The 17,382-nt window shown below is 42.3% G+C and overlaps 1 protein-coding gene across 9 annotated transcripts in view; it reads left to right on the top strand.

The window, feature by feature from the left end:
- The first annotated feature begins 8,910 nt into the window (after positions 1–8,910).
- Positions 8,911–17,382, top strand: part of HS6ST3 (heparan sulfate 6-O-sulfotransferase 3) — a 206,922-nt gene continuing 198,450 nt past the window's right edge. For all 9 annotated transcript variants that reach the window (XM_083610828.1, XM_083610834.1, XM_083610833.1 and 6 more), the window contains exon 1: positions 8,911–10,146. In XM_083610828.1, the coding sequence (XP_083466954.1) occupies positions 9,521–10,146 (626 nt within the window). In that variant the 5' untranslated portion in view covers positions 8,911–9,520. The remainder of the gene's footprint in view (positions 10,147–17,382) is intronic.

The raw sequence follows: 17,382 nt of genomic DNA, 5'->3' as shown, positions 1-17,382 counted from the left end.
ATTAATTCATCACTTAACTTAAATAAAATCCTAAGCCAATTAAGTATCTGCAAGCTGTTTTCAGTTAATTTAACTTAACATGTTTACGGACGTATTGTTGTTGATCCATCCGTAGTATATTGGTGATAGGTCGGGGACCTGATGCAGAAAGCAAAGGGTGTTTGGTACTTCAAGCCCCTCTCAGCTGTGCCCGTAAAGCGCAACTGGAGGTGGTGAGATTAGAACCTCCTTCTTTCTTCATCTTTGGCGATCCCTCGTAGCCAGGTGTCTTCCATGAACACGGTCTTAACAGTGAGTCCGGAAGTGGCTGTGGAGGCCAGTTCTGGATCCACACGTCCTTCCACAGTGGGGACATAAGTTTCCGGCAGGCAGTTGATCACTGTGAGGGTTTGCCAAACATGCCTCCCTCTTAGCGCGTTTATCCCTTTCATCCTGAGTTTGAGCATCTTCGAAGTCCATGACAGCTTTGGTAAAGGCTATTCTCCAATTGGAGCGCTCCCAGGTCAGTGTTTCCCAGTTGTCAGTGTTTATACTACAGTGGTACCTTGGGTTACATATGCTTCACGTTACATTCGCTTCAGGTTACAGAATCCTCTAACCCAGAAATAGTACCTGGGGTTAAGAACTTTGCTTCAGGATGAGACCAGAAATTGTGCAGCAGTGGAGCGGTGGCAGCAGGAGGCACCTCAGGTTAAGAACAGTTTCAGGTTAAGAACAGACCTCCAGAATGAATTAAGTTCTTAACCCGAGGTACAACTGTACTTTTTTAGATTTGCCTTGAGAGAGTCTTTGAACCTCTTTTGTTGACCACCAGCATTACACTTTTCATTTTCAAGTTTGGAATAGAGTAGTTGCTTTGGAAGACAATAATCAGACATCCACACAACATGACTACTCCAACGAAGTTGGTGTTGAAGAATTACTGCTTTGACAGTGGTGATCTTTGCTTCTTCCAGTACACTGGAAATATTTCGCCTGTTTCCCCAAGTGACATGTAAAAAATTTTCAGAGACACCATTGATGGAATCTTCCAAGGAGTTAGAGATGGCGTTTATAAGTCGTCCATTTTGCAGGTGGCCCCCAAATCACTAGGCTCATAGGGTTGGAAGGGATCCTGAGAGTCATCTAATCCAGCCCTTTGCAATGTAGGAATCTGAATTTGAAACCATATCAGACCCTGCTTACCATTGCAATTGTGCAAGCAGTTTTATTGCTGTACCATATGATGCCCAATATCGCTATCTCTTAACTTTATGTTTTAACCGATTACTGCTGGGTTTACATTTAAGTAAACGTGCTGCTTTGTCCACCCCACCCAGCTGTACAGCTTTGGATAAATAACAGTGGCTTCTTTACATAGCACTGAAAAGTAAAGCTGTCATTCGTCCTCCGCTCATTTACTTGTAAGTAAGCCATTCTGAACCCAGTAGGAATCGCTTCTCAGTAAGCAGCTCTGATTGTAATATGAAGTGGCGTACATACAATAAGTAGTACTACATACTACTCCATCTGTATCTATTTGCTAATATTTCATGAATTTAGGACTGAACTCAGTGGGAGAGCTCTGACTGGATTTCCCACTTCCCTCATCAAAAAAATAGACGAGGAGGGAAGATTCACACTTTCCTCTGCACCAGCTTCCAAATATGTTTCCCTATCCAAGCTGATGTTTGCTGTGGAGGGGGAATGTCCAGGCACCATACTATAGTATTTGAATCTAGACCTCAAGCATACCTTCCCTTTTTGCCTGGGTGCTTGACAAAATGCATTCAGCAACGGATGATGAATTCTGAAATTATTAGTATGTGAGCGTTTGGGAAGGAGTTGTAAAATAGCAAAAATGTGTGTGAAATCTGAGAGTCTATATTTATCATGTGTGTGAGATTTGTGTGTGTGTGTGTGTGTGTGTGTGTGTGTACGTACAGTGGTACCTCATGTTATGTACCATCCCCCTTATGAATGCTGCGGGCTACATGCTCCACAAACCTGGAAGTAGATGCCCCTTGTTGCAACCTTTGCCCTGGGATGCAAGCAGAAGTCGTGCTCCGGTGGCGCAGCAGCAGCGGGAGGCGCCATTAGCAAAAGTGCGCCTCATGTTATGAGAGGTTTCCTGCTACGAACAGACCTCCGGAATGGATTAAGTATGTAACACGAGGTACCACTCTGTGTGTATCACATCCACAATTTGGGCAAGGTAGGCTAATATGCCAAGTGAAAGTGACTGATTTTAGATTCCTTTTACACCTAGTTTGCACAATCCTATTTCTATGTATGTTGACTCAGATTCCCCCCCTCTGTGTCCATAGTCACTGTGTTTAGGACTGCAGCTTGAAGCAAACATCTACATTTTGAGTGTAAGAAACTGGCTCTGGTGAAGCTATGAAGTTTTGTATAGCATATCAGTAATATTTAGACAAATAATGTACAACAGTGGCAAGGAAACCAAGGAACAAAATTAAGTGTATATACCAGTATATGAATTGAATCTAATAGTCCTTGAATAGTTGCCGCCCAGTCAATATCATCATTCAGCTAGTAAACTTTAGTGGAACACTGTGTCATATTCTCAACTCATGGAAGCTATTAATTTTCTTCTGTTTCCTAATACGTTAAAGTAATTTTAATTATGATGAAGGTCCTACTACTACTAATAAATAATGACATGCTCAAAATGGGCACTTTTGATCTCTTAGAGATGTATTGTACGAATTGTACATAGTAAGTTTTGTGTTGATTAGTATATTTTGTAGTTTTGTAAACAAGCAAACAAGGAAGGTACATCTAAAATACAGTTTCCACTGTACAGGATGGTATAGTCCCAGTCATGCCCCCCACATGGCACAGAAGATGCATGAACAAGAGTTTGCATTGCCTTCCCACTTACCCAGGATGTCTGCTCCACCTCTGATGCCACTACCCACTTGCAGAAGGACATAACATTTGAACAGTACCTACACATTTAAAATCAGAAGTACATAGGCTCAGATTGTATGGCTGATTCTGAGTATTACCTGAAAAACCAACTGTGTGATCTGAGTGTATGCATGCTGTAGTTTTTGTATATGGGTCATGTATGTGGTTGGTGGCATTGCAGGCAGATGTACTAGGTGGGATAGGAAAACAGGTGCAATACCTGCCCTTTTTCTTACTCACATAATAAATGGAAGTAAATGGGGCTCTGTCATCTGATCTGACCCATTTTTTGGCTTCCTGTTTCACCCAAACTAGAAAGTGTGGATTTAAGCTAATAGCCAAATGCTCTAGTTTAACTGGTTGATGGATTGCAGCTGAAAAATATTTTGGCAGAATAATACAATTAAAGAAACGTTTTAAAACTGGTTGCACAACAGACAATCATGGGGATAAAAAATTATTGCTAAAGCTATTTCTGTGTTCAGAAGACATGATTAATGAAGGAGTCTTAATAAGGTCCAACCACTTAGTATAAATCATAGTGACTGCAGTATACTTAATGGTAAGGGTTACATTAAAGGGAAATAAAGCTGAAGCTTTATCAGCATGTGCGGTAAAAAGAAAACTTTATTTGTGGAAACAGATTTTAACATATGGGGGAGGAGGACACCAAGATAACCCTGATCTTCAGCCAAATACTAGCACATCAGACAGGTACAGGAAAAAACTGTGACATGCCGCACAATCCTATGCTAGTCTAAGTGTTAATGAGTTAAATGAGATGTACACCCCACACAGGCATAGCCAAGGGGGGGCAGGGAGGGGCCGCTTCCCCCCAATCAATAAAAATCAATATAAATACATAGATAACTGAGGTTCTGCCCCCCCAACAAAAGACCTGCCCCCCCAGCAAAAATCCTGGCTATGCCCATGACGTCCTACATCACTAATGGGGCTCTCATACCATCCAACATTTCTCCAATGAAAATAGGGACGTCCTTGGGGAAAGCGGGACATTCCGGGATCAAATCAGAAACCAGGACTGCTTCTGTAAATCTGGGACTGTCCCTGGAAAACACGGACACTTGGATGTCTGTGCTCTGCTCCACCTACAGGGAGGATCCTGCATGTTATCTTAATCATCCTTTCCCACATGCCATCAACATCAGAGGTCAGGTTGTGCTCTTAGTTGATTATTTTAATTCACTATTCACTATGCAGTTATCAAAACAAAAACCGTGGCCAGCAGATATACACCTCACCCATAAACAACATTTACAAAGAAAAAGCATCCATTAATTTCAATGCAATTTGCTTCCAAACAAGGAGCTTAAAAGAATAGCCTATTGATATAAATGGGACTTACTTTTAGAGAAATATGTTTGCAATTTGGATGTTAATCCAAAACCCTCAGCTTAAATGGCTTATTTATTGGTCTGCTGCATGCAGAGGGCAGAGGGGAGAGCTGCAACCTTTTTACACAGCTAATTAAAAATCAATTAACTGTGACCAAACTCTGTCTGTGTACAAGTAGTTACACGCAACTATCAGTGGTTTTAGATGGAGACATGCATCCCTATTCCCTTGGAAGGCATAGCCAGCTTAGTGCAGCTAGATACACATTTGAATCAGCATCAGCTGTGAGCATGAAAACCTGCTTCCGTACACAGATCTCACTCACTGGACTGGGGCGCACTTCAGGATTAAGTTACGAGAGTAAACATGTGCCCAAAGAATTCTTATTCTAAGGGTCTCCGGCATGTATGTTTTAGCCTTGATCGGTTCTCTGGCCTCTCTTAATTGCTGTCATGTGTCCCTGCATTCTCAATGCCTAGTTCCACTCCTCCATTATTTAAATTACTGTATTGCTTGGCCCACCTTCCTCCTTACCCAAGAGGAAGATTTGTTCTGAACCAGATGTTCCTCAGCTCCTGCCAGCTTACCCTTGCCCCCCCCAATCAGTTTGAAAGCTGCTCTGCCACTTTTTTATATATATTTCAAGCACCAACAGTCTGGCTGCATCCTGATCCCTTTTGTACAGGCTTGGCTTGTTCCAAAATGTTCCCTAGCAAAATCGGACCCCACCTTCCAATCCATCCATCTCATTTACACATTGAGATTACACAGCTGTGCCTGTCTGGCCCGCCCTGCACACAGAACTGGTAACATTTCAGAAAAAAAGCTACAAGGTCCTGGCTTTCAATATCCTACCTAGCAACCTACATTTCACTTCCAGGACCTCTGGATTACATTTCCCTGTCATTGGTGTCAACAAATCCTACAACCACTTACATCCAGTTTGCTAACTAGACGATGGGAGATATACACAAACTCCACGCCAGGCATGCGGTCTGCATGCCCATCAAACAAACCTATTCATGCTCCTAATGACTGAATTATCCATTGCAAAAAAATATCCCCCCCATCCCAACGAATGTCCTCAGCAGGGCAGGATAATCGCTTGTCCTCAAGGAATGGGTCCCTTCTAAGGAATTGTTCCCCTCTTCCCCAGAGTAGTGCCTTCCTTTCCCAAGCCAAGGTCTTCATTCTCGATGACAGAAGGGGAAGATATCCCACCAACCTCTCTGCCTCTCAGCTTCTCCAGGTCAGCAACTTTGGTCTAAAGGGAACAAATCTGTTCCCTGAGAACCAGGAGCATATTGCACCTTGGACACTTCCATCCTTAGGTGCCGAAGCAACTTGGGCTGGTCCTAGCTACACAGCCCTGTTGGCTTTCTACTTGTACAACTATTCTTTCCCTCCCTCTATTTATCAAGTGGGGGGCTTGAAATTTGTTTACGTCAAGGGAAGAAGGGGCAGAGTAGTCTTCCATGGCCTCCTCACCCTATTGTCAAGCTCACTCTGCTGCTAAACTTGCCTTGAGGCCTTCTGCTTGGTTGTGTCATGTGTGTTGTGCTGACATATTTCTCTAGTTTACAGATGTGCTCATGGTTTCAAAAATGTTGGCAATCCCTGACTATTAATCTTTAAGGTGCCACAAGGTTTGGTTCTTTTTTTTGCAGACCAGCACAGCTGCCTCTCAGTTAGTATAAATCTGTAATATTCCTTTTAGAAATTGTTGAGGCAATTTCAAGTCATTTTCCGGAATATCAAATGCACTGTGTAAATTCATCCATATTCCTTGTAATTATTTATACAAAATATAATTAGGATGAACATTCGTACTACTTTACAATCATGCAGACTGATATTTTATGTCCATTTCAATTAATCTGGATAAGTACAATTTCCCATTTTTATGATTTACATGCAGCACTGATTATCATCTACTGAGAAGACAGCTTTAAAAATCAATGTTCAAAGTTGCTACACATGAAGGAAAGAGTCTGAAAGTGCTGCTGTAAGCTATTGCATATGTAATGGAAATGGATTTATTGCTTCAGCCTCATATTTCCCTTTATTATTAAATCATTAAAGGTCTCCTAAGTTAAATTCACGCATGGAAAGATATGTGCTTGTGTAGCACAGAGAGTATGTACAATGGGTGTGTATAATATAGGATATTGATTTTTCAGTTGGTGAGCAGGGACCCACTGCTACTGGATCACAGGGCGGTTGCAGTACCAGTACTGCAAAAAAAGTTACCAATTAAGACATAAGTCTCCCAGTGGCATGTTTAAACTAAAGGTTAGTCCTCAGTCTGAAAAGACTGAAGTCTGCCCTCCTTGAGTTACTAAAAATGTAAACTTTATCCTTTAAGTGATTTGAATTCTGCACCCATTAATTAAACCAAAATGTCAGCAGCAACTGCTTAATCCTCATCAATATGCCCCCATTAATAATAATAATTAATAATATAATTTATTATTTATACCCCGCCCATCTGGCTGGGTTTCCCCAGCCACTCTGGGTGGCTTCCAACAAAGTATTCAAATACAGTGGTCTGTTAAACATTAAAAGCTTCCCTAAACAGGGCTGCCTTCAGATGTCCACCATAGCCATTCTTGTGCTACAGAAGCCTAGATTAAGCATGCTGAGGGCCACTGTGTGATGGCAATGAATGCGTCTAGTTTGAAAAATTAAAGTAGCAGCCACAGAGGGTCACATCAGGAACAGGATTGCATTCTGCAGGGTCCCAAGGGACAAATAGCAGCATCAGGAGAAGAACATTCCAGTTAGGGTTGCCGTGAATTTCCCAGATGTAGCTGGGATTTGGCTGTTGGAGACAGCGTCTGGGCGGAAATCACTTCAATGTCCGAAGCTCAACAACTTTTGTGTCCGAATTTTCACTTTGTGAAATATGGCAACCCTAATTCCAATGGCACTGCACCATAGAGGTTGATCCCTCCCTCCCTGCATGCCACAAACCTAGGTTCCCCCTTGCCCTGCCACCTGCCATTAGCTGCTGTTTAAACATATTAAAACTAGACATGTTAAAAGCAAACACATAAATAAGATCATTTCTATTTGGGCCCTGAGTGAAAGTGGAAGAGAGGTTTATTTTCCAAGCAATCCATGCTTCAGTTAAAACCACATTCAACATTCCAACATTGGTTTAAACATGTATTTTCAGCCTAAATGTAGCTGCTGAGGGAAGTGGTGGACTCTGATCCAGATTATGGCTATCAAACAGGATAGGAGATATAACCCTCCCCCCACTTCCATCCTTCACTGAAAATCCCTGCCAAACCTGCTATTAGCAACAGAGGGGAGAATTTTCAGCGAGTATATAGCATGGCGGTAAGGGTTTAAATCTTTCACACCCCAATGCCATGGTCCCAATACAGATCACTCCCCACCAGATCACTCCCCAGTTTTGTTTTTTGTTTTGTTTTAATGTGGGGACTCCCAAGCATGAGACTGAGAGATGCATTGACACCAACAGCTTTATTCTACGCAGTTAGTTGCAAACAATGGGTTTAGCCATGCTGAACATACCATACAAAGAGACTCAGTGGCTGCAATCCAGTAAACATTTATTTGGGAACAGGTCCCCTTGATCAGATATCGAACAAACGCTTTTGTGTGAGTGGCTTGTATGTAGGTGTGGCCTGCAACTAAAAAAATCCTTCAAAGTAATAACCCAAAGACACATTTTCATGGCAGACTCCAGAGCCAATTACAATGGGGCATACTAAAGCCCCAAAATTAGACTGGGGGCCACTTACTGACAGGAAATAGCATTCTGGAGGAACCTCATACCCTCTGCTAAGGCATGAAAGTCCATTTTATAGTGTTTGGTGAAGGATGATGGAGATGCCCTGCAGATTTGTTGAATGCTATAATATTAGTAGCCAGAGGTGCCATGGAGGAATGGGCAGTTTCTGTGGATGTTTTGTGGCTCACTGCATCAATTTCATCTAGCCTTCTCTGACTGATGAATTTGTTTGGTTTCAATAAACAGGGTTCTCTGTATGAGCAGGCTAATGATTAATAAACAAATATACACAACATATCTAGTTTGTCTCCTCCGTATTTCCAACTGCACATTATCAGCTTTCCAACTGCACAGTTTCTGCCCTGTGTATTTTGTGCCCAACTGTACACTGAAAAGAAAAGAAACCTGCTTAAAACGACCACTTCAAGTGCAAACAGCTTGCGCAAGAGGGGGCTGGTTTCTTTGAGTGCCTGGAGAAAACTGAATTGCACAGCTGGAAGGAACCACAAGGGTCATAATTCACTACAAACACATTGATCGATTAATTGATTGAATTTATATACTGCCCTATATACCCCGAGGTCTCAGGGGGGTTCACAAAACAAGATCAACATATAAAACCACAATATATATAATCAAAATAAAAACAAGAACCCAATAACACCTCACCTCCCAAAAAAGAACCACATTTCAAAAGGGCATAGGATGTCAATCAAATCAACCAAAGCGCTGGTTATTCTTCTTCTCCAGCCATAGCAAGTGACACGAAGAAAAAGCATCCTCACCACGTGCAAAGACCCAGCAGCTAGTACTCACTTTCCCGCTCCCCCACCCTCTATCTACTGCGCTTGCGCAACGCAAAACCCGTCGGCCGCCCAAGTCTATAGGTGGTGGGCGGGGCCTGGGCGGAGAGAGCCAAGAACTATCACCCCGCCTCCTTTCGCCGTGGTTTCTTATTGGATACTGTTGCCGGCGAGCTGAGCTCCGCTATTGGCCGCTTAGGAGACCCTCCCTCCGTTGGTTGGCTCGCAAGCGCGCGAAGCTGCCCCCTTCCCCCTGTGAAGAGAGAGCGATAACGGTCGTGCGCGAGGCAGTAACGGACGCGCGCCGGCGAGTGAGAAGAAGCGCTGGGGTCGCACCTGGTGGGGACGCCTCGCGCTTTGCCTCAGCGGCTGAGGCGACGGTTATATGAGGGAGTTTTAAAAATATATATATTTTAAAGTAAATGTCCTCGTCGTCATAACTACCGCGGAACGAAGCTTTCAGTGGTTGCCGTCACAAAGCCGCCGTGAGGGGATGAGGCGCAGCCCGTGATCTCTGAGGGGGCGCGGGGCTCCTTCCCGCCGCCATGGGGTTGCGGGGGCACCGGAGGCAGCCGAAGCCCCGTCCGCCGCCGCCGCCGCGGGTCTCTCGCTCTCCCCAGCGGAGCGTCCCGGAGCTCCGGGGAGCCCGACCCGGAGAGTGAAGGGAGCGCCGACACCGCGCGCCATGGAAGAGCGGCTGCTGAGCCGCTGGCTGCTGCTGCCGCCGCTCCTGGCGCTGCTCTTCCTCTTCGTCCTCTACCAGTACGCCTCTCCCGGCGGAGGCTGCCTTAGCGCGCCCGCCGCCGCCGCCGCTGCGCCCGATCCTCCGGCCGTTTCCCCCTGCGGCGCCGGCGGGCACCCGGCCCGGCGGAGGCAGCGCTTCCCGGGGGACCCCGCGGGGCTCCCGTCCCGCCCGCCGGGCTCTCCCGGGCGCAGGTCCGCCTTCGGCCTGTCGGAGCTGTGCCGCCGCGCGCGCTTCGACATGCGCGGCCGCGACGTGATGGTGTTCCTGCACATCCAGAAGACCGGCGGCACCACCTTCGGGAGGCACCTGGTGCGCAACATCCGCCTCGAGCAGCCCTGCTACTGCCGCGCGGGCCAGAAGAAGTGCACTTGCCACCGGCCGGGGGCCGCTGGCGCTGCTGCCACGCCGCCGGCAGGCGACAAGGGGGACAAGGGCGACACGTGGCTCTTCTCGCGCTTCTCCACCGGCTGGAGTTGCGGGCTGCACGCCGACTGGACCGAGCTCACCAGCTGCGTGCCCGCCGCCATGGAGCGCAGGGGGGGCTGCCCCGCCAACCGCACCCGCAGGTTAGTCCCCTTCGCTGGGATGGGGGTGGGGTGGGGAGTGGGAGTGATCATACGGAATCGCAGAGATCCAGCAGCTTAAGATCCGCTTTAACTTGCACCCATCCGAGAGAACTAGCCTGGGCAATTTCCTTTTGCTCCAGGGAGTTTTGGGAGTCTTCTGCGACGCATTGCTGCTTTTCGATCCAGCTTCAGGTTTTGCTCAGCCAGGTGTACAAATCGGCTTGCATCTTGCCGTAGGTGCGAGGAAGGCTCGTGGCTGTTTGGTGATCTCGATTTTTGGCATCGGTTTCTTGGCGCCCCGGGACAAGCGTTTCCCGAGGCGTGACTCCGTGCCATTTGAAAACCAGCGCTGCTTATGGCTTCGAACGGCAGCTTGTGTGTTAACTCCTTAGTGTTTCATGCCGGGCGAGAAGCTGACTGGAATATGCATAGCTGTCAACTTTCAGATTTGAAAATAAGGGATCCGCAGCCTCGAAAATAAGGGATCAGCAGCCTCACCTGTCCCGGGGACAGTCTACGGGATATCTAACAATCCGGGATAGCAGCGGGAAACGGCGCTGGAATAAGGGAATTTCCCGCAAAAAAGGGGAAGGTTGACAGCTATGATATGCAGCGCTAGGGGAGTGATGCTGTGAGCATTTGGCCTAATGCATGGGATGAACTCCTGAACGTTGTTATGTGTGTTGAGTTGTGAATAAAACAGTGAGGTGTATGGTAGTGGGGGGGCAGTTTTCCCCACGCTTGACTTTGTATCTCAGCCCACCACTACCATGCTCTTGTAGAGCCTAAAAGTGATGTGCAATGCACATAGCCAAATTACAAAACAAAAGGTGCTTCACTTGTGACTGTTTTGCTACAAAGTTAGTGTTTTTGCTGATCAAATCTGCAATTGTATTGCTTCATAAACTGAATTGACTGACTTTGTTGTGTCAGATTGGGATGAAAGGTTCTCAAATATTTCTGCTTAAAATATTTTTAACTGGATACCAACAATGTTATTTCAAATAACATTGTTTCAAATACTAGGGTTGTAACTGTGTGCAAACTTATTTTTGAAGAAGCATGCATTGGCTTGGGTTCCATGTTTCTCGCCACTTGTTGGCATCATGGCTTAATTTAAAAGTAGCTGGTGCTACCCAGCTAGATTAAAATTATTAGTAATGAAACAAATGACTCCTTCAATAGGGATTGGGAACCTTTGGCCTTCCAGGTAAAAACAGATACTCCCCTCTATTTTCTTTTTTAAGAAAACTTGAGGCAAGTTCTGCTGGTGTGATTGTAGTCTCTTTTAGCCCCTTGGTGGCAGTGTTGTGGGGTGGGGAGCTGGAGACTTTGAAGAAGTTAGCAAAGTTAAAAAAACCATTGGGGAGTTTACTGTATTAATATGAACATCAGTTGAACTGTAAAGTTGTAAATTGATTTTGGGGATAGCGAGATAGTGTAGCAATATGTAATTCCCCTAAGGTTTTTGTTACACTTATGCAAATAGCATATCATTTCATCCTTCAACGAAATTTGTGAGCCATTCTCTGCAGAACACCAGAATTTAAGATACTACAGCAGTGGGTCTAACTGGCTATCTCTCTTGCTCAGCCATGCACCACTTGTACTGTAGACTGGTCATTCAGTACCTTGCGGAGAGTAAAGACTTGGCTAAGGTCGATGATGATAGGGAAGCGTCTTAATGGGCTATGCTTACTGAGTGTGCACCGAAAAACTGTTTTGGAAAAAAGGAGGAATTTGAGAAGGAAGTGCTGAAAAGGTTTTCAGCATATCCAAGAAAACTTGTTTTAGTTTAGATTTTTAAAAAATAAGATGGGAAAAGGTGTCATTTTTCAAAATATACTCATTAACATCATGAAAGGTACTCCCTGATGTTTATTTTAATATTTTAGTTTTCAAATGACAGATTTTGACAGATTTTTTTCTTAGCACTTGGGGGTGAAAACAAAGTAATTTAAAACTGTTGTTGAAACATTTCATTCCGAATCAGCTAGACTTAGTCAGACTTTGGTTGTCCCCCCCCCCCCACCTAAATCCTGGCTATGCCCATGATCCCTACAGCAGATAAAACTGAGCTAGGTTTGATTAGATGTAAGGGTGCTTCCTATCTTCCTACAAAAGAATGCAAGTGCCTGCCACAGGGACAGCTCTTCAAATGATGGTACCCATTTGCTATGTTTTTATTTGGACTCCCTTATCAAGGTTGAACTCTGGCTTTGCAGGATGAAAGGATACAATGCAGAATAGATCCAGGACTCCTCATCTGTAGAGGTTAGTGATAATGCCATGGGAACAGAGGGAAAAGAAACTGGATGATATATAGTATTGGTAGGCAGCTATGCTCACTACTATACCACCAACGCCATAGTATTTAGTATTAAATCATTGAAGTGAATTCACATCTAGATGGAATATCAGATACTATAACTGCAAAAGAACTGTAGAGTAAACAGTCCTTATCAGCAGGAGCAATGCATTTTAAGTCAGAAAGGAGTGGCTTAGATGTATGAGGCTTTAATTGTTGAATCAGGATACTAGTGTTTGTTTTGTGGCTCTCTGGATCTCTCATAATATGAGCTATGGAGCATCTTGTGCAAAGCCACCATGAACATGGCAACAGTTCCAGTTCAGAGTTCTTTTACGATTTAATTTAATTTTGTTTTTAGCTTCTATCAGTACAACAAAATGGCCATAACAACTAAACTGAAGCAGAGTAGCTTATAAAAAGAGTGCTTTGAGTCATGACTTGCCCTTTTTCAAATTGCAGGGTGTCAGAGTTGTTCCCTATTCTCATTTCTTCTCTACTCTGAAGTGTCACCATTGGACTGCCATGTCGAGTGGTAACAAAAAGCAATTGTCCTCACAAAGCAAAAAATGATGTGAAAACCCTAGAATACTGTTGCAGTGACTTCAGAGCATGGCTGAGAAAGTGGGTTTTGGAGCATCAATATAGAAGTACCTACGGGATAGACCAAAGTGTTCTAGGCTATCCTACTTAGATACAAGGGCTGACTAGGGTGTAGACTTGTACTCTTGCATAAAATACATCAAGAAATCTAGATTTGAAATGGCATCTACAAAGTGGCATCCACGGTGCTCAAATTTACACATTCTGTGTAAAACTCAAGGTATTGCTGTGCTACTGTCATCCAGACTTGATCCTTTTGCTGTAAAATCTGGAGCGTACTGCTAGGTGTCATTGCTAAGTCTGTTTTCTAGACATTTGTCCTTTAAGCCTTATAAGTTTAAAACCAGATGCTGCACTGTGCTATGTATGAATATTAAAACAAAAGAACATCACCTTTGAGAGTCTGTCTGCTGAAGCAGTTTTGGTGGTGGGCAACTGGTTGCTTTTCTACTCAAAATCATACCATTGGCCCCAATTGGAGTAAATAAGTGGCTTACAAAAGTCAAAAATAAATCATTTTTAAGCCTTCTAGTGAAAAATTAATTCTACAGATAACATTAATAATACATTCAAGTGAAATGACAGTGGCATTTCAATATTACCCTCATTAAAGGAAAGTTCAGATGTGCAGCTTCTTGAATATACATGACACACAGAGGATGACCACAGGAAATTATCAAAACAGTGAAGTCTGATGTTCCAAACTGAGAGGAATTGTGGACTGTGTAGCTCTAGGTTTCCATTTTTAAAAAATCTATAAGCTTAATTGAGTCCCATCAGAGAAAATGTTGGGTGGGGTATAAATGAATTGAGTGTGTGTGTGTGTGTGTGTGTGTGTGTGTGTGTGTATTCTTCCCATCCACACGTTCCACGTCACAGCTTCCTGCTGGTATGGTGCTTGCTTGTCTTCTGTGACAAGGTATTATAAATTTTCAGGCATAGGAAATAAATTGCATGAAAGACATGGGTGCTATTGAAAACTAAAATAGCTTACTGGATCCCAGCCAAAACCTTACTGGGCATCAGCAGAGCTAAGCACCTTTAGGTCCCATTAATTTCAGTGGGCAGATTAACCATGTGTATACATTTCTCTCCCACTGAAATCAGTTTAACTGAAACATGCTTAATGTTGGCTGTATTGTGCCCATTATTAGTACTTTACAAACAATGAACATAGTTTTAATTGTTTTTTATTCTTACTCTTTTTCATTGTAAGTGCTGCCTAACATTATGAAAAGTTTTCTGAAATGTTTTTAAAATTAATGCAACAGATTCTAAGTATCTTTTTCTGAAAACAACCACAACTACATAATCCTTTTAATATTATTGCTAAGTTCTTCCAATGTTTTCTTTGCACTTTTTAGTATTTGAAGGGAAATACATGTCAAATTCAAGTGGATGCTTCATAATATTTGTGTAGTATTTTTTCCACATGTTATAGGCCCATAATTTTTCAATCTTTACAGAGCCTTATATTTCCACCCTGTTTTCCCAATGCTGTGAACTTCATTTATAGGTTATAATATTTACTAGAGCTTCCATGCTTGCTTATTTGTTTATTTATTATTTACAATGGGGGGGATGCATTAGCATTTTGAATTTTAAAACTGTTCGATCAGTGCATTCCACACTACAATGAACTACGTTAATTCAGTTTTAGCAATGTATTGAAATTAAGATTGCTCTAGTGGTTAATGAATAGTTTGAGAACTTGTGGTACTACATATTAATCATTAAATTAATGAGTTATATAAGAGTGAAAAACAGAACTTAAAACTTTTGTTCAAAATTTGAGATTGTTGAATAGTTCAATAGCAACCAGTTGTTCAAACAAATCTGTTAGTTATACTTAGAGTACATCAATTGAAATCAATGGAATTAAGTCAATTGGTATGCTCTGAATATGCCTTAGTTGAAATCTCTCATATTGTATTCTGGAGGAAATGAAATTAATTTTAAGTAAAAGTGATATAAAATAATACATTTTAATTTTTTTAGGATAATACACATTTTAAAAGGATGCACTAGCCGACATGTTAATTGTTATTGATGATAATAATAGTTGTTGTTGTTATTATAATAATTATACTGTGTATGCTAGTTTTTGCATGCCCATATTCATTTTGCTTTGTTGTTTATGGAAATTTTAAAAGACATAGGAGTCATATGATATGAATTTTCCCCCCCAATGCAAATATTATCTATACAGGAAAGGTTTTTCCCAAGGCTGTAGCAGTAGAGGAAGGTTTAAATTCCAATGCCATATCTGTTATAATGCAGGAGAAAAGAATTTGTTAGTCTTTAAAATACCACAAAATTGTTATTTTTGCTTTGACTGGCTTACACAGTTACCTGCCTAGAATTTGTAACTATGAAAGACACTAGGTATATCCACATGGAGTTAATATTTGAAAATATTTGAACAAAGGGTGAACGCTGCTATCACCTCAGAAACTGCTTAATATTTTTCTGATTGGGTGCTGGTTCAAACACCTCTTTCTGTGTGGATACCCTGCCCCTAATTATGTATATATAGGTTCTTAAAATACTTAGAATCGTAGAGTTGGAAGGGACCAAAGGGTCATCTAGTCCAACCCTTGGCAATTCAGGAATCTCAGCTAAAGCATCCATGACAGATGGCCATCCAACCTTTGCTGATGTTTAGTCAGAATCTCCTTCCTTGTAATTTGAATCCATTGGTTTGGGTCCTACCGTTTGGAGCAGGAGAAAACAAACTTGCTCCATCTTCCATGTAACAGTCCTTGAGATATTTGAAGATTCCCTTCAGTCTCCTCTTTTCCAGGCGAAACATACCCATCTCCTTCAGCCTTTCCCCATAAGGGCTGGTTTCCAGACTGAGTTACTTATCTTCCTTAAAAGCAAAAGTGTTCTGGGTGAATTCTTAGCTGCACTAATTTGCTCACATCTTCAATGGCTTGACTAGGCGGTTCTGACTTTAAAAATAATTCCCAAGAAATAAAGTATGTCTCTCTTGTAACACTTCATTAACAGCTTAGCTGTTTGTTTGCTTTCATAGATTTAATGGTCTTCATTTTTACTGTCTGAAATGCATGGCAAACTCCAGTGATTTCAGCCATCAGAAATAACGTGAGGATTATCTCACTCCATTACTTCCTTCCATTATGTGTGTGAGGCTTGTAGAACTGTATTGCTTCCAGAGGGGAAAAGAAAGCAGTGTTTTGTGTTTCATTTGCTAAACAAATGAGTTATAAAATGAGGTCCCTAGTCCGTGAGCCCCCTGAGGTTATTTAGTTTGTCATATCAGTATGGTGCTTTTCAGTGATGACTGCTCCTATAATGTTTTCAGGCATACAAAGCTATAATTTATTGCATTTATTGCATTGCAATAAATGGATTATGAAACCATTTAATATAAAAGGCTATTGACAACAATAAACATTGTACAAAACTTATTATATACTTTTAAATCACTTGAGTAACAAAAATACTTTTTTTATTATTACTAATACATCCCTTTGAACACTATCTTTTGCACAAAAGAATGTGTTTAGTTTCTTGTCCCATGGGGAATTCTTTTGAGCAACAATTCTAAATCTGCAAATACTGACAGATTTGGAGACCAACAGCACAGCTGTCCAACTGTTGCATAAAGTCAGACTACTTATAAATAATACTTCTTGGTTTATTAAATATGCCCTAAGTAGTGTAAGCCTTTACTGTTGGGATTTGCAAGATCTCCGCAAATTATATTTTAAAACTTAATGGTCTTAAGGGAATATTTATCAATCTGTTCTTCTGTGTTTGCTTACTGAACCATACCAATATATAAGATTATTCTATAGCTGTGGAACTTGGCATTTCACTTACTTTTGAGACTTTTTTATTTTGTTTTTCTTTCCTTAAGTTCATTCCTACAAGCTTTGCCAAGAGAGTTTTGAAAACAAGTGGGTGGGATATACATTTGAAAAAACAACAATTTTGATGCCATAGAAGTCTGTGCATATAGTTTTTGCCATTTGTGGCTGAATATAAAAATGCTCTAGAAGCAAACCAAAGAGCCTTCAGAAGCAGTTATTTCATTGGACTTACCTTTTTCTCCTGCTACCCAAGAGCCCTCCAGAGCAGATTCTCAGGGTGCACCAGAGAGAGGGGCTATAGTCTGGAGGGCAATCTTTTCTACCAATGGTGTCCATTCTTCTTGTGGATGGATACATTTGAATTTTCCCTTTTTTTCATGTTTTTCTGTCTTTTTCCTTAGTTAACTACTATCCTCATCATTCTCTTTCTGTGTTTGTTTTTCTTGGGATGATGTGTTTCACTTTTATCAGTTATAGGGCTTGAGA

This window comes from Podarcis filfolensis (assembly GCF_964270895.1).
Source record: "Podarcis filfolensis genome assembly, chromosome: 4".
Classification (NCBI taxonomy): domain Eukaryota; kingdom Metazoa; phylum Chordata; class Lepidosauria; order Squamata; family Lacertidae; genus Podarcis; species Podarcis filfolensis.
This window is presented reverse-complemented; position numbering and strand designations above follow the sequence as displayed.